Source organism: Mesitornis unicolor, unplaced genomic scaffold, assembly GCF_000695765.1.
Source record: "Mesitornis unicolor isolate BGI_N332 unplaced genomic scaffold, ASM69576v1 scaffold49499, whole genome shotgun sequence".
NCBI classification, from domain to species: Eukaryota; Metazoa; Chordata; class Aves; order Mesitornithiformes; family Mesitornithidae; genus Mesitornis; species Mesitornis unicolor.
The window spans coordinates 14365-29631 of record NW_010206152.1 but is presented as its reverse complement, the minus strand read 5'-3'; the positions used below and the strand labels follow the sequence as shown (position 1 = coordinate 29631).

Genomic DNA, 15267 nt, shown 5'->3' with positions numbered 1-15267 from the left:
TGAACCCTCGCTGCAGCGCCCGGCGGAAGCCTCGTTTTCACTCCTGCCCTCAGCCGGGCGGCCTGCGCCAGGGCGGGCCCTGCGAGCCGGGCTGGCTTTGCAGGACGGGCCTGCTGTGCCCTTCCCGGTGACATTCTCGCCTTCCCGCTGCCCTCAGGGCGTGCAGGGGTGGGCCCTGCTCCTGCGGGGTGCCCCCGACCCCTCAGGGCCTGCGGGTGCGGGCCGCGCTCCTGCCGGGTTTCCCTCGTCCCGGCAGGACTTCCGCAGAGAGCAGGCCCCACCGTTCGGCCTGCCGCCCTGCACACTGCGACTCCGTTTCTCCACAGCGGATCCACAGCTGTTTCACCCTGGCCTATCGAGAAAACATTTAGATCAGCAAAAGAATTCTTCAAGCTTGGCAAGGACTTGTTTTCTGATACTTATCTGAAGCCTGTGCGCACTGAAGAGCTGCTCCTGAGCCAAGTTTCTCTTTGGTCAGTAAGCATCCCCGGCACTGCCAGAGCTTACATAATGGCTGCGTACAAGTAAAAAATCCTTTAATTCTGGAATGGCGCTATTTGTTAAATCAAGTCCTAACAATATTCCCATCACAGCACAACAGGGCAAGAGCTGTTGGAGACTGTATGACTACATATCCCTTTCACAGCAAGAAGCTTTCCTTTTCTGAAGCAGCACTTGTTCTTGAAAAGACACCTGATTGCATCTGAATACACTTTCCCTCTAAACATCCGTGAACGAGAAACATCCTGCTGTTCAGCGACCGGCTGAGCAGTGCCTGTGGAAGGGCCTGGGGATCCACCTGCTTGGAGCGGATGAGATGGCCCCTTCCTGTGGTGCTAGAAATTCACATACCACAACACAACCCCAACAGCTCCAATGCGACAATTCTCAGAGCAGTGGCATTTGAGGTGACGTGGTGGATATATGTGCAGTGATGTGAAAGGGACCGTGGGGCCCACGGGAAGAGGTTGCTGCGCTGCAGGCGAGGTCTTCGGACAGGCTGGACAGACCTGTGGTCAGATGTTCCTCCTGCATCACAGACACCGTCACCTCAAGCCCCTGTGGACGTTAACTGGTTACTGGATCCCGGCTCAGGAAAAAGGCAGTAAGTGAATATGAGAGTGTTTTTTTAAAATTAATATTTAAAAAAGGTATTTATATATTTAAAAAAATGTTTTGCATGGAGGTGTTGCACTGAATAATCCAAAGATGAAAAAGCTGTCCGCAGATCAAATATCTCATGGCTAAAAACATCTTTCTGATGACAAACCCAAGTTGACAATTCTGTTAATAGGATTAGGTTCATTAAGGGACCGCTTTCTCTTACAAATCTGGCCCAGATAGCATGGAGCTTTAGATTTTGCACTGAAAAGGGGGCCCTGCTTAGTCTTGAATTTCATGCTTTCATTTACAATGTGTGCTAGTGATTGATACTGGTAATATTCAGGGTTTCTATCCCATACTAGGCTACCTGGAATGAGTTTCATTTTTCAAAATAATTAATGCATTATCACAGGCCTGAGAGCATTTTGCTGCCATAATGTTGTATCATAGAGTTGAATTTTTTTCAGGGGCATATAGCATGCATGTAATAATTTCATTTTCTTCCTGACATAACATGTGTTTTCACAAAGGTTGATAAAAAGAAAGCAGACCTTCAACCCAGAAATTCTTATATATAAGTAGACAGAAATGCAGAAAAGCACATCCTTCAAAATTTACTTGTAACCACCACAAATCAGCAAAGCTAAGTATATGCTTAATATCCTCCTTGCTGGCTTAGAGCTCCTATCCTACCTTGGAGGCAAGCCGTCTATTGTCATTACTGAAATTTGGCCCTAAAGGGCACTTAGTGCGCACCAAAGTCAAGATGCTGCTGGAGACGGGGCAGGTGCTTTTGGATGCTATGAGGAGGCAGTGTGCTCATGGGGAGTCAGCCAAAGGTGACTGTGGAGACCTGGACACCATCTCAGCACCGGGAAAAGACGTTCGAAATCGCAGAGACACCCAGCTCTACTCACTGTTAGTTGAGAGCAGGGCATGTCAGTGTCCTGGAGCCTTTGAAACTGACCGTGCTGGGGATTTAAAGCTGGGGCCTCAGAGTGGTGAGGCCGTGGGGAGATGCTGTTCAGTAGCTGGCTCAGCATATGCCTCCAAAAAGAAGACAAAGCCTAATGATATTTTACTACTCAGCTGCTAATTAAAATGCTGGTGTTTAGAGATTTAGGCCTACAATCCAATCAACCACTTAAAATCTTGTACTTAATTTTTTTTGCATAATTAATCTTTCTGTAATTAAACTCGCCGTCAGGATATGCTTTCCTGTTTCTTGTCACTACGCTGAACACCCACGGCCCAGAACAAACAGCGCATGGCAACTGATGAGTAGTTTCTCCTCCTATCCCTACGCATGACACCGGTCATGCACTAACACACATCCGTGTTTCTCCAGCCATACCCCTTTCTCCTCCAGATGGATGTTCTATCTGGAGGGAATCTGAAGACGTTGTACATTTGTGTAGACTTTTTGGTGCCACTGTGAGCGAGTGCCAGCAATTCCCTAACACATCTAGCGCAGGAGCAGACGTCAGCCCCACGCAGACAGAGCAGATCCCGCGCTTACACCAAGCACAGCACACCTGTCTGCCTGTGGCACCGGGACCGCTCTGCTGAGCTGGAAGAGCTCAGAGTCATCCCAGACGAGCAGGACGCACTGCAGCTTGCAGGAGATACACAGGTTTGGTAACACCTGCACGCGTGAGACTACATCTGCAGACGTGCACACTTCTATAGAGACCTGCAGCCATAACAGAAACACCTCTGGGGAGTGAAGAGGAGATCGAAGTATCAGTGTGTGACCTTGATAACCGTCTGCTAATAATACTTGCATTTAAAGGAGTCATTTGAATGAGAAGCTACAGGTGTAGCAACACGCCTGTTTTTGCTGCGCCTTCAGATAACTGTCAAAATCAAATATCCTCACAGAGAGTTTGTTGATCTGAAATGAATTGTTACACTGAACTGCATTCACTTCAAATTTGCTTACAAAAGCTTTGTTCAGCACTGACACGTGGGCAGGACAGGTAGAGGCAGCTTAACTGAGGTTTCTTCACAGCATTTTTACCTGTGCTATTTTCCCCCCAGTACCTGTCTCAAAACATCCTGCCATACTTCTTTAAGACAGCACTTCTTTTTCTTGGGAAGTCAGTTAGCAAGGGTTTGGTTGCAAAAAACATGTTTTCAAAGGTAGGCAAAAATACGTCTTTCATCCCTGATTATGAATGGAGCCTGCCTGACTGGTTAAATACAGACAGTATAATGCTATCTAAGTCACAAGGGAGAGTCACTTTTCATCCAAATTGTAATTTGCCTTTAGGGTTCAAGCAAATGATTGTTTTAATTTCTGTGCAATTTTATGGACGTGGCACTAGAGGGCCTGTGGTGGCGCAGGGTTAGAAACAGCATCAAACTAACAGTGTAGCAAAAAGTACACGATTTACAATTTGTGTTTACATTATAGAACCACTTTCTGAGCCTAGGTGACACTGTTAATTTTCAGTTGCTCGACTGCTGGGTCCTTTTGGCATTTCTGATGTTTCAGTGGGAAATTCCTCAAACAGGTCCGCACAGACGGTTGCAAATGTTTTAGTATTTAGTCAGGCTTGCCACAGAAAATGCATGAGCATTCAATGCCGTCACTTGCAGGTTCTAAGTTGGGTTTTAAAATCCCTGAGCCATGTTTGCTCCAAGTCGTGCCGGGAGTGGAACCTGAGGGCCCAGCTGGCTCAGCCCAAAGCTGTGTGAGGGACTGGTCTAACGAGAGGGGCCATGGCGCTCCAGCACTAGAGGCCGTGCCCCAGCACTGGCTCATTTAGGAGCTTGGATTTAGCACCAGATTCGCAGAGCACTGAGGATACTGCACAAAAAAACCCTTCACTGGCCGATGGTAGACCTTAAAATGCACCCTCCCCAAGGAGTCCCTCACATTGGGTTCGTCCCGTCCTGCTGGAGGGGTCGTGCCTACCTAGGGCTGGGAGCACCACCAAAAGCCCCTGACAGGAAAGGGAACAAGTGGAACCATTAATCCCAGTGCTCACAGACAGCCAAACAACATCCCCACAGATCTGGATATAGACAAAAGTGACTGAATTAATCCCTTATTAATTTATTAATTTACTTTGAGGAGAAGGAGAAGCGGTAACTGGAGGAGCTATCTGAAAAGGTTCAGCACTGTGGGAGGAGGTAGCAGAGATGATGTGTGTAGAAGTGGCGATAAAGGCACAGATCAGTTCTTGAAGATAGTGGGAATATGTGAGGGGTTTAAAGGTGACCCAACTCCACCTTAAACGCTTGTTTGAAAGTCTGGGTAGATGAGCCTACAAGTGCTGGTCTCTTTCCACTGATGACAGAGTCCCTAAATGACTTGCTTGGGTTACGTACTAAATTGTTTAGCAGCTAAATTTAGACAAGATGGATTTTTTAACCTTCCTCCATCTGAGTTAATGAGAAAAGCTCTGGAAGGTACTGATCAGAAAATAAACAGTAAAGACTCAGGGCTGGCAGGTGAGTTCTAGTAATGTAAGCAAGGTCTCAGACTGCTAAGAACCACCAAGTGCTTCCTTGTGGGATACAAATGAAATGTACCCAGCCTGCCTGGTCACCTCTGTCAGGTCTGACTGCACGGAGAGGGATATCAGGAGTCTTTCTGTTGAATCCATCTCCTGAGCAGAGAAAAAGGCTCTTGAAAGAAGCATTCATGAGGGAAAGCCATGGCCCTGGCCACCTTCATTTCTGTACCAAGCTGCAGTGGGGATCCCACCAGCGATAGCAATTTGCCATTTTCAGAACCCTGTGTTGGTAGTCAGCTTGTTTTAAAATTGGCCGCTGAACTGGGTGAGATCAGGAACTACAGGCTTACCTTAGGCAGTCTGTACTTTTCTCTCAGGTGAACCCTCAGACAGGCTCTCTCTGCTTTTTTCTGTGCGAATGCTGCATCTCTTTCCATTCTGGAAAACAGAAAAAATGTTCCTTCAAGGCACTAATAAAATACAATCTTTCACACTGAACCAGTTGCAAAAAGCTACATGCAGGAGTTCTTCCCAAAGTCATGTAACTTGTCCAGAGGCACAAAAGGAGCGATACCAATAAAAGGATGCTCAAGGGCCAGACTTCCAGTACTCCGGGCTTGTTCTCAGAGCGGCTCCCTGCAGTCCCGTGAGTAATGAAGGATAAGCCAGTACCGCTTGTCTGGAGTTGTACCCATAGGCGCTGTTATTGCTCACGGTAGCAGTGAGCACTTCCATACGTGAACAGTTGTGCTTATTCCACTGGGGCACTTGGAGATGCGACGGCATGCCCGTGCCCATGCCCATGCCCGTGCCCATGCCCCTGCCCTGCAGACAGGATGTTCTCATAGCACCACACATGTGACGGCAGAACGGTCTTTCTGGGTCACGCCAAAAGCTGACCTACCCTGGAGTCCCATCTCAACAGCAGTGGACACTTGGGGAGAGTTTCAGAAGAGGATAAGCATCCTGTATCAAAACTGCCCAGCTTCCAAAAATCCGTGCTGTAGGGCACTGAAATTGGCTCTGCATCATTGTCTTTAATAGTGCTGGCTGGCCTCTGTCACCTGTGAATGTTCCTGGTATTTTCTGCATCCATTTATTGTCTCGGAACATCCTACAGCAATGAATTCCACAGCTACCCTGTGTGGAAAAGTACTTATTTCATCTGTGATTAATGCTCTCATTAGATTTAAGACCTGTTCAGCACAATTTCTGGTGACATTACTTACGTATTTATTTGCAAAATGTATCTCCTCAAAGATTTTTGGGAACATGTGATAACGTTCACCTTCCCCCCCCAGCCTCTTTAATATTTTCCCCAGAAGCATTGACATGGAAATTTTATGGCAAAATGGATTTTATTCTAGTATACATATTTTGTTACATAAAAGCTGCTTGCAAGAGGAAATGTTATTTTCCCCCTGCTTCCACAAATGAGTTCTTGGGTTTCTTGCTCTCTAAAAAAAAAAAGAAAAAAATAAGAGAGAGAAAAGAGAAAAAAAAGAAGGAAAAAAAAAAAGAAAAAAGGAAAAGGTTCACATTAACTGGGCTCAGGTGTCCTAGGAGGGTGAGGGGCAGGAGGGGATTTTCCGCTTAGGTAGATTTGAGCTTTGCTCTTGCCCTGGCATCACGGGGAGAGCGCCTGGCCTGATCTTACACCTCGTTCTGCGGGCTCTCCCCGTTCCCTGGAGCACACAGGGAAGAGGAAGCAGGTGCAGGGGTGATTGTGCCAGTGATGCACAGCACAAACTGCTGGTCCCCTCGCGCGTGAGCTCCTGTGATGCTGGAGGCAGAGTCTCTGCGGCCGAGCTGCAGGCGGGCAGCACCAGCCTCCGGTTTGTTCCTGCCTGCTGTACGTTTTCCTGAGAAACAGCAATCTGTGCTTTTTGGTGTGTTTAATTGTCAGAAAACCCCCAGACTCAAAACCTGAGAAGATCCCAAAGCCAAGATGGGTGGCCCTGCCTCAAAGGCCAAGCTCTGCCTGGGTATGACCAGCGAAGCACCTCTGCTTCTCCATCTCCACTTCTGTGCAGCTGAAGAGCAGAGCGCCCCGATACAGACGCTGTGCCCGTGACAGGGATTTCTGACACACGTTTACGTAACCGCGCCAGTGGGCACTGTCTTGAGCTGATTTTTCTTCTTCGAAAGTACTTCAGATTTTCCTATGATAGTTCCAAACTGTATTTTCAGAAATACTCCCTTATAGAAACAGTTATTTTTCCAAGCATTTTCCCTATCCCAGGAACCCCAGTTTGCTTCTCAGTCTCAATAAGGGATCTTCCTGCCAGCAGGTGGTTATTTCTCTTTTAAACACGCCTTGACAAAATGCACAGGTAAACATTCAGTATTTTATTGCAGACCAAATGACACCTATTTCAGGTTTTATGATAGAAACAGCTGCTGCTAAGTACAGACCTGGATACCTCAGATTCCGCCGGTCATTAACCTTTCACCTATAATCATCTTACATGAAGGATTTACACAACCATTATGCAATTGACCATTACAGGAGCAGATGCATCTGAGATTTAAAAGTCAATTGTTTTATTTGTAATTATGCATGATTTGAACTCCTACACATTACATCCTTAATTTTACTTCTGATATTTAAACACAGCAAGTAGTAAAGATTATAGTTACAGGCAAAATGAAACTGAGATTTAATCAGTTGAAAGTTCTGCTTTATTTAGCAGATTTCAGAAAAAAATAACTGAAAATGCAACTACAAAACAGTCACCATCTTAAAAATTTTCTTTAGATAAATATCATCCATTTAACATAGCATTCACTACTTTTCCCTGTCTGCCATAATACATGTGGACAAAGAAAAGATTGTGTGTTGAAAGCGTACTCCACATGGAGTTCTAGGAGAACAGATCACGCTCATTTTAGAATTAACTCCTGCACTATGAACAGCTTTGTACCTATGGAAAAATGTGATAGATAAAGTAACATCCCGTAGGAATGAATCCAGCATATCAAGGTGTGGAGACAGCAGGGAAGTGCAGGAGAGATGTGCGGGATGGGGGACAGGGGGGACGGGGGCAAGGAGGGACAGAGTATTTTATCATTTCCAGTTGGTGAGCTTTTATTTTGGAAAGTCTCCTTAGCAAAGATTCAAATGCTTTAAAAAAAATTAAAACAAGGAAGAGAGCTGAATGTTTGGCTTTTTCCTAGGTGACATTTATCTGCACAAAGCTACCAGGAATCAGCCCCATACTGATAATAAGGGAACAGGTACTCACTTCTCCTCAACCATTTGCTTTTGATATTCCTCATACTCCTCTCTGGTCATTCCTGCAGCTGCTGCTGGATCAGAAGGAGTGCTTTCTTCTTTGTTTTCTTCCCCTCCACCTCCAAGTCCCAAATTCTTTACCTGGTTGCTCAACATACTTTTCATTAGAAAGGCCATCTTCTCAAGAAGAAAGGAGCTGTGAGCAAACAACTACAAGAAAGCCAAACCACGCAAAAAGTGTTTTCAAAACCAACAATTGTAAGCAACGGAGTTTCTACAGCCACGTCAGCTCTTCAAGGGCACAGTGCTAGTGAAACGTGAATGCCAAAACCAGTTTGTCAGCCATAATCTGGATTAAAGAGTGAACTCCTTAATATCTAGAGGCAGATGGTTCAGATTACTCCAAAAAAATCATTAGATGCAGCTACCTACTTTTTATATTAATACCTTAAGCTAATTGAACACACACACACCAGTTATAGTGTGCAGTGGCATTTTGGCTTCTTCAGTCTTGAAACTCTCACTTTGTTGAAGATGAGAGCATTCCCTGGAACACAGCAGATCTGAATGAAAAACCTGGTTGACTGAATGGCCATAGTAAAATAATAAAATCTGGGCTACTGAGCAGAAAACCTTTTTGGATTTACACAATCAAATGAGATTTGAAAACTGGGATTCTTCATTAAGCAAAAAACCCGATCCTTTTTATCCACTAGTATTTTATCACATTGGACAGAAAGTGCACTGAGTGATTTTTCTTGATCCACTTTTCGTACGGTTGGTTTGTTTCACAGATGAATGGGGCGTTACTGCTATCATTACTTTTTTTCCAAGGAAGTAATGAAAAAGCAAATCGCATCTTCCTACTTGTCATTCCCTTAGGTCTCTTCCAGTGCTTGCCCAGGCTACCTCCATGCAGACTTTGGTGCTGCACAGAATGCCTGGTGCTCTCAGTGCTGCATGTTGGTGCAGGAGAAGGGCATCTGGGTGACTGGACCTGTGACGCGGGACCTGTGTCCCTGGACCGGTGACACAGCCCCTGGACACAGCCCCTGTGACACTGGACCTGTGACACAGCCCCTGGACACAGCCCCTGTGACACTGGACCTGTGACACAGCCCCTGTGACACAGCTGTGGTACCTTTTCTTGTGTAGGTCCTCATCTTTCAACCTTTTATTCACATTGTGAGCCATCGTTAGCCTATTCAAGTAAAGATTTGCAGGATCTGCTACCTAGATCACAGACTATTCTGGGGAAGAAAATAATCTGCTAGGTCTCAAAAGCTCATGCTTTTGGTTTTGAGCATTTATCCTACTATGACTGACTGCGCATGCCTTAATGAAACATCCTGTAAATTTTATTATCTAAATGGTTCTCCCAGCACACTCATAATTTCACTGAGAGACAGGAGGATTCCAGTTTGCCTAATGCCTTAATCTGTATTAGAACCTTTCTAATTAAAGCAGACCTGTTACTATTAAAAAAAAAGATAAAAATAAACCCACAGGATGTTCTGTAATGCTGGATCATTAGTGATTAAACAAGAAACTTTAGATTTCTTTTTGGAATAGAGTATCACTCGAGCATGAATTCCAAATCACTGCAAAACTACTTTGATATACTGCAAATACCTGGAACGCTTTTCTCTTGAAGTTTATTTTTGTTATCACTGTGCACTTTCAGAACTATGCAGAAATTGCAAGAATTTGTGGGAAGAATCAGCTTTACACATCTGACCAACTTTGACCTCCGTTACCAAAACTGCATTGTGCTTGTCCAAACGGCTCACGGAGCTGAGACCACAGCCATTAGATAGCTAATCCAGATTTACGCAGAGAATGCTAAACTGCAGCATGCGTTAGTCTGAACTTGAATGCATTAAATCAAGTAAAATTTGTTATCTGGCAAAATTCAAAACTAATAGTCCAGCATTAAGTTTATACGTGAGGTATCACTGCCCTTACCTCAGGGAGTCACTTCAAAACGGGTCTGGCCAAGTCAGTCTGACTTTGTTACGCCTGAGGACTTCCCTGGTTCAGTTTGCTGCCTCTCCAAGCCATCCGTTCCCTTTTCCTCTTTGCCAATACGGCACAGCACTGTTTTTTCCAGCACCAGGTCTCAAAGTCTTCTCTCAGTGTATGGGAAGGGCATCTGTTAAACTTTGTGCTATTGGTCTTTACTGACGAGAAGCTTCTCTAACTTTGGGCACAAGTCTTGACTGTAGACTTTGATCCCTACAGGGATGTTGGTACCACCACCTTCTGCCCAAAACAGAGGCTTTCACAGAATTGACTTGGCTTAAGAAGGCATTGCTGAGATCTTGCCCTCCAGGTGCCAAGAGAGGTCTCGTGAACCTTCCTAAGAGAAGGCTTTCCAATGTTAGATTCAAAACTGAAGACAACCAAAAGTGCTTTAGCAGTTATTGCCCCTGTTGGTGCTGGAAACTGCTGAGAAACACAAAAGACACTACATAGCTACCTCGTCAATTGCTCACTTCATTGTTTGGAGATTTATCACGAGTCTGTGTATACAAATAATGAATAAACACTCAGGCAGATAAATAACAAATTGCTTACAGGGTACCTAAAGCACCTCTCTTTTAGCTTGGTCTCTTTTAGCTTGGAGCAGAGGAGACTGAGGGGTGACCTCATTAATGTTTATAAATTTGTAAAGGGCGAGTGTCAGGAGGAAGGAGCCAGGCTCTGCTCTGTGCTGTCCAGTGACAGGAGAAGGGGCAATGGGTGCAAGCTGGAGCACAGGAGGTTAAATCTGAACATGAGGAAAAACGTTTTTACTGTAAGGGTTACAGGGCACTGAACAGGCTGCCCAGAGAGGTTGTGGAGTCTCCTTCTCTGGAGACATTCAAGGCCAACCTGGACGCATTCCTGTGTGACCTAGTTTAGGTGACCCTGCTCTGGCAGGGGAGTTGGACTGGATCTTTCGAGGTCCTTTCCAACTCCTGAGATTCTGTGATTCTTGGGTGTCAGCAAGGACCAGTACCTCCAGAACAATTCCCCTTCCTGACAGATGCTTTAATTACTGCCCATGTTCAAGTTACAAACCACTTACTGCTTTTTGCTGATTACAGGGATCACAGGCTTAATGAAAACATACAGACAGCTGCTAATTAAGTTCTCATTTTGCCACTTCCTTGGCTTTAACTCAGCATCCTTTCCCTCTAGTTTAAGTGAGATCAAAATTAAATTAAATGGCTCAGTTCCTGTTTCATCTGATGGAGCTGGGCGATATGAAGCCCGTGCTCCGCACCCAAAGAACATAGGCATCTCCCACCTCAGATTAAAATCCAGTCTCAAAACAGGTACATCACAGAGAGCAAAATCCAAAAGCATCGCAGGGAGGCCAGCACAGAAGTGCTACAGGCAGACAAGCACCCAAACTCGCAGCCTTTTCGTGACACTACGTTCCCCATACACAGTCACGGCAGGCACTTCCAACCATGTAATTCAGGTGTTCTTTGAAAGGACCAAGCTCTCTTCCTGCTTCATCCCTCTAACAGAGGATGCCACCTTTTATGCCAGTCAGAACATTAGATCACCTGCACAGAAAAAATATTTTAGGGCGTTCTCAGCTTTAATAGTTTAAATTAAAGATTCTGCCACCTAGTAGAGAAATTGCTCCTGGCTGAGGGAAAATGATGGTCAGTGAAGGAATCCTTACGTGCGGGAGGTTGCCACAGGTAAACACCGTTTACTGGATGGAGCGGTAAAAGAAAAAACAAACCAAACCAAACCGAGACCCAGACTGAGTCTTGTTTTGGTGAGGCACGTTGTACTCCAGCAAACAGGAGCAGAGCATCCAGGGGACAGCAGCTTGGGGAAGCTGAGGAACGAACTTCAGAGATGCAAACAATCTCTGGCTCAGAGAAATGAGGTACTGCATATGATCGGAGCAGCCAGCGAGCAACTCCATTTGCTGCCAAGAGACTTGGAGCCACTCCTGCATTAGGCTGCAATACGGAGGCACAGAATGAACCAGGCCGGATTCAGTGTGTCCTCTAACGGCAGTCAAACTCCCCCTCTGAATGCTGTACCTGGTCTGGACTCGGATCTCAAGAGTGTTTGGACTCTCTAAAGGACAGAGGATGCTTCATGGACATGCACCAAATTAAAAGAAAAAAAAGCTTACTAAAAATATGCATCTTTATTCAAATAAGGTTCTCTCTGAACTCCAAGTGTCAATTTACATTAGTCAGAAACAAACATATGAAAATGTCAGCTGTTTGAGTTAAAAAAACCACAGTAGACAGTCTTCGGTGTTACAGTAATTAATGTCAAATTTTCTTCAAACAGTAACTTAATCTACAAACCGTACTGTGAATTTTAACTTTTGAAAGATTCAGATGTGACCATGTATTTAATATACCCCAACCAGTACAATGAGATTCTCTTGTCACTGCCAAATATTTGCTACTTATCACCCACACAGATACAATTATTTGACTTACTCTCCCCCAGATTGTCAAACCTGATTCCAAGGTGTCTTCTCCTAGTCCTAAAATCTCACTAGATAAGAATCACACACACTATTGGTGTTGAAATGAAACTTCATTAGGGTAACAGGAGGCTACATTGGCTGACAAATACTCTTGAAGTCCAGATGTGCTCCAAGAACAGACAGGACAAAGCTTGAGCTGGGCAGCTGGAAGCTTTCCTTGGATCGGGTGAGCGACCAGGCAGTTATGGCAGGTCAGGAGGAGACGACTGTGAAATGAAGCCAAGTGACCACTTTCTGGGTGTTCTGCTCCCTAATGCAGGTTTCCCAGTTGCACACGGGCGATGCGTCAGCTCCACGAGCAGCGCTGCCACACGAGCCTCGCCTCGCACTGGGGATACGGTCGGGTGTCCAGGTTCTCCCCTAGATGCCATCCCCAACCTTCTTTCTAACGAAAGACACCAAACTATGGGCTGCTCCAGCTTTAAACCAAAGTCACAGCTGGATAAATTTACAGTAACAAAAAACACAGGCTTCCCCCATCTGATCCGCTAGAGCTGTTCCTCATTGTGCCAGACACACGCACCCAAAACCAAAATACACTTATCAAAATACAACCGCCAGCCTTTCCCTGTAGAGGGCTGGAGGAGAGCACGAGAGGGAGATGGGTTCAGGTGCTGCACTGACACAGGGAGGCTTGCAATCGAGAGGAACAACACTGCACGTTTTCAGGACAGCTTAAGAAAATATACTCAGTTTAGTTAGAAGAGTCAGGGCTGTCACAGCTTAGACTCAAGGCACCTGTAAATATTTGCTGGTGTTGAAAGAACTGAATGGATAAATTCCCGTGTGCTATTCTGACTTAACCGAAAAGGGATTTTTCATTGATTTACCCCATTTATCCAGCAAGATTAACTTGAGGCAGTAGTTTCTCCAATTAGTAAAATCTTCTCAAATTTAGAAACGAATCTGTCATGCTGTACCACTTACAGTATACTACATATTGTAGCTGTGTAAATAGGCATATAGGTAGTATAGCTTTGTTGGTATAGCACAGACATCCACTTTTTGGGCACTGTATTTTAAGTAGCAAAATATTTTGCATAGATTGATCATTTCTCCAAACTGACAGGCACAACGCTGAAGTGTTCATCACAGCAAATTTGGCAGCTTTCGTTGCACTTCAAGGGAGTTGATTGTAGGAATGCAGTAGTGGTGTGCTAGACTCCAGATGGTTTTTGCAGATTCAGACAAACAGATTAATAATTAAAGCGAAACATCCTGATGCATTTGTGTATTTTACAGAATTAAGCAAAACCAAACCCCTATTCTAACTCTACACACAAACAACTCAAGGACAAAGTTACCACAGATATGTAAACAAGGCAGAATGAATTCATTTCACGTTGCTAATCTGAGCTGCTTTGTTTTTCTCCTGAAGCAAATGTTCACCTGATAAGCAGTACCAAAAACACATGTTCAGTCTTACGCTTTTGCTATTAGAGCGGGAACTCACACAACACTGGTTCTACGACAGCAGCTGTGTTTACAGACGTGTCTGAAGCAACAGCTTGGGAAGAAATGGTTAGCGCTCAATACCTGCGGTTCAGAATACCTGCCACGTCAAGATTTAAATCAAAGCGTCTGTATTTGATAAATGAAAGACATAAGACAGGCTTATAAAAGTAAAGACGTTTTCATACACTAAACATATCCTTTATAAAGTCAGATTGAAGAGGTATAAAGCAATGAGATCTTTGCTGAAAAAGTTCCACAAATCTCCAAACAAAATTACAGACTTGAAACTACAAAAAGGAAATCAGTCCCACAACGTACTTGAAGAAACTACTTCATCCCGTTTTCTCTCGCTTCCTGAAGCCAAAACCCCAGCTAAGGAGATAAACTTTTATTTGCTTGCTCTGTATCGACTGTTTTCTGTACCAGGTGTCAACAGTCAGACCCTTGAAGGCCTGTCTTTGTGTTCACATATTTAAAGTGTTTATATTTCATGAAGAGTTAGAATTAACTAAATAATTCCTGAACTGTTAAATGCAAGTGGTAAAGACATGAAATGTTTATGACATTTTTATCTGCCCCCCCCCCCCCCCCAAAAAAAAAAAAAGGAAAGAAAGAACCGTTGCTTGGGCCTTTTTAGTTGGTTGGTTGGTTTTGGGGGTTTGCTTGCTTTTGTTTCGGGGTTTTTTTGGGTTTTTTTCACCTGTCAGGACACTTAGTGTCAAGCATTCTGCACAAATCATCCACCTGCAATTCTCATTATGAGCAACCACCAAACCTGGGTGTTTCAGTTCCCTCCTCTGGGCCCTTACCAAAAGAGGAGGAAAAGAGTATTTGCCTTCCAGTATTTGAGACCGTTGCTGAAAACTTAGACCTAGATGGGGTCTGCAGGCTTCCCTTATCCAGAGTTTGCTCCGCTGCACCACAGTCTGTTTTTAACTTTAGCATCAACAGTTTAAGTGAGAACTCATTTTGTTTAACAAAATTCAATAATTTACAATATTGAAATATATCAAACACTAAAATTTCCCTCATTTACAGAAAGGTATCATTTTCTGTGCATACATAAAGCCGTTATGTACGCACAAAAGGAAAAGGTCATCAAAAGAACTTTTTGGCTGCTGCTTCTTGTTGACTCCTGAAAGAAAAAGCAGAGGAGAGTCCATTAAGTACTTGCAGTACAAAAGTAGCCAACTGGTTTAAATAAATATTTATTTGGGGATTAAAAGATTTCATTCCTTGTCAACAGAGACCTAGGGAAACCAAATGTGAGTCATATCACAGAAATAGGATATAATTTTTTCTATTTACAAAGCTATTGGTAGCATCACTGTAGTTTCAGTTTTGCATTAGATGCAGATGGAAACAACACATTCTGGACAGAATCCAGAGCTGTGAAGGAACACATGAACTGATTTGTAAAGTACTTGAGCTAGAATTTTGTAAAGCTTCTCAGTGTCTGATTGGCCTAAAGACCATCCTAGAAAAGGAAACGC

At 44.3% G+C, this 15267-nt stretch overlaps 2 protein-coding genes across 2 annotated transcripts in view; both read right to left on the bottom strand.

Annotated features, from left to right (window-relative positions):
- Positions 1-202: 202 nt before the first annotated feature.
- On the bottom strand, positions 203-7980 carry LOC104546297 (complexin-4-like). The gene is made up of 3 exons (XM_010191656.1): positions 7814-7980; positions 4919-5006; positions 203-352 (listed from the first exon to the last, which is right to left on the bottom strand). Exons 1-3 carry the CDS (start codon positions 7978-7980, stop codon positions 203-205), a joined length of 405 nt encoding a protein of 134 aa, XP_010189958.1.
- A 6693-nt stretch (positions 7981-14673) lies between these two features.
- Positions 14674-15267, bottom strand: part of LMAN1 (lectin, mannose-binding, 1) — a gene marked incomplete at its 5' end in the record, with an annotated part of 14238 nt that continues 13644 nt past the window's right edge. The window contains one exon of the mRNA XM_010191655.1: positions 14674-14909. Within this exon, the coding sequence (XP_010189957.1) occupies positions 14873-14909 (37 nt within the window). The remainder of the gene's footprint in view (positions 14910-15267) is intronic.

Coding starts and splice junctions, on each gene's coding strand:
- LOC104546297 (XM_010191656.1), bottom strand. CDS start 7,980: ATGGCCTTTCTAATGAAAAGTATGTTGAGCAACCAGGTAAAGAATTTG. Junction 5,007..7,813: donor AAGCAAATGGTTGAGGAGAA/GTGAGTACCTGT, acceptor TCTGTTTTCCAG/AATGGAAAGAGATGCAGCAT. Junction 353..4,918: donor AAAAGTACAGACTGCCTAAG/GTAAGCCTGTAG, acceptor TTTTCTCGATAG/GCCAGGGTGAAACAGCTGTG.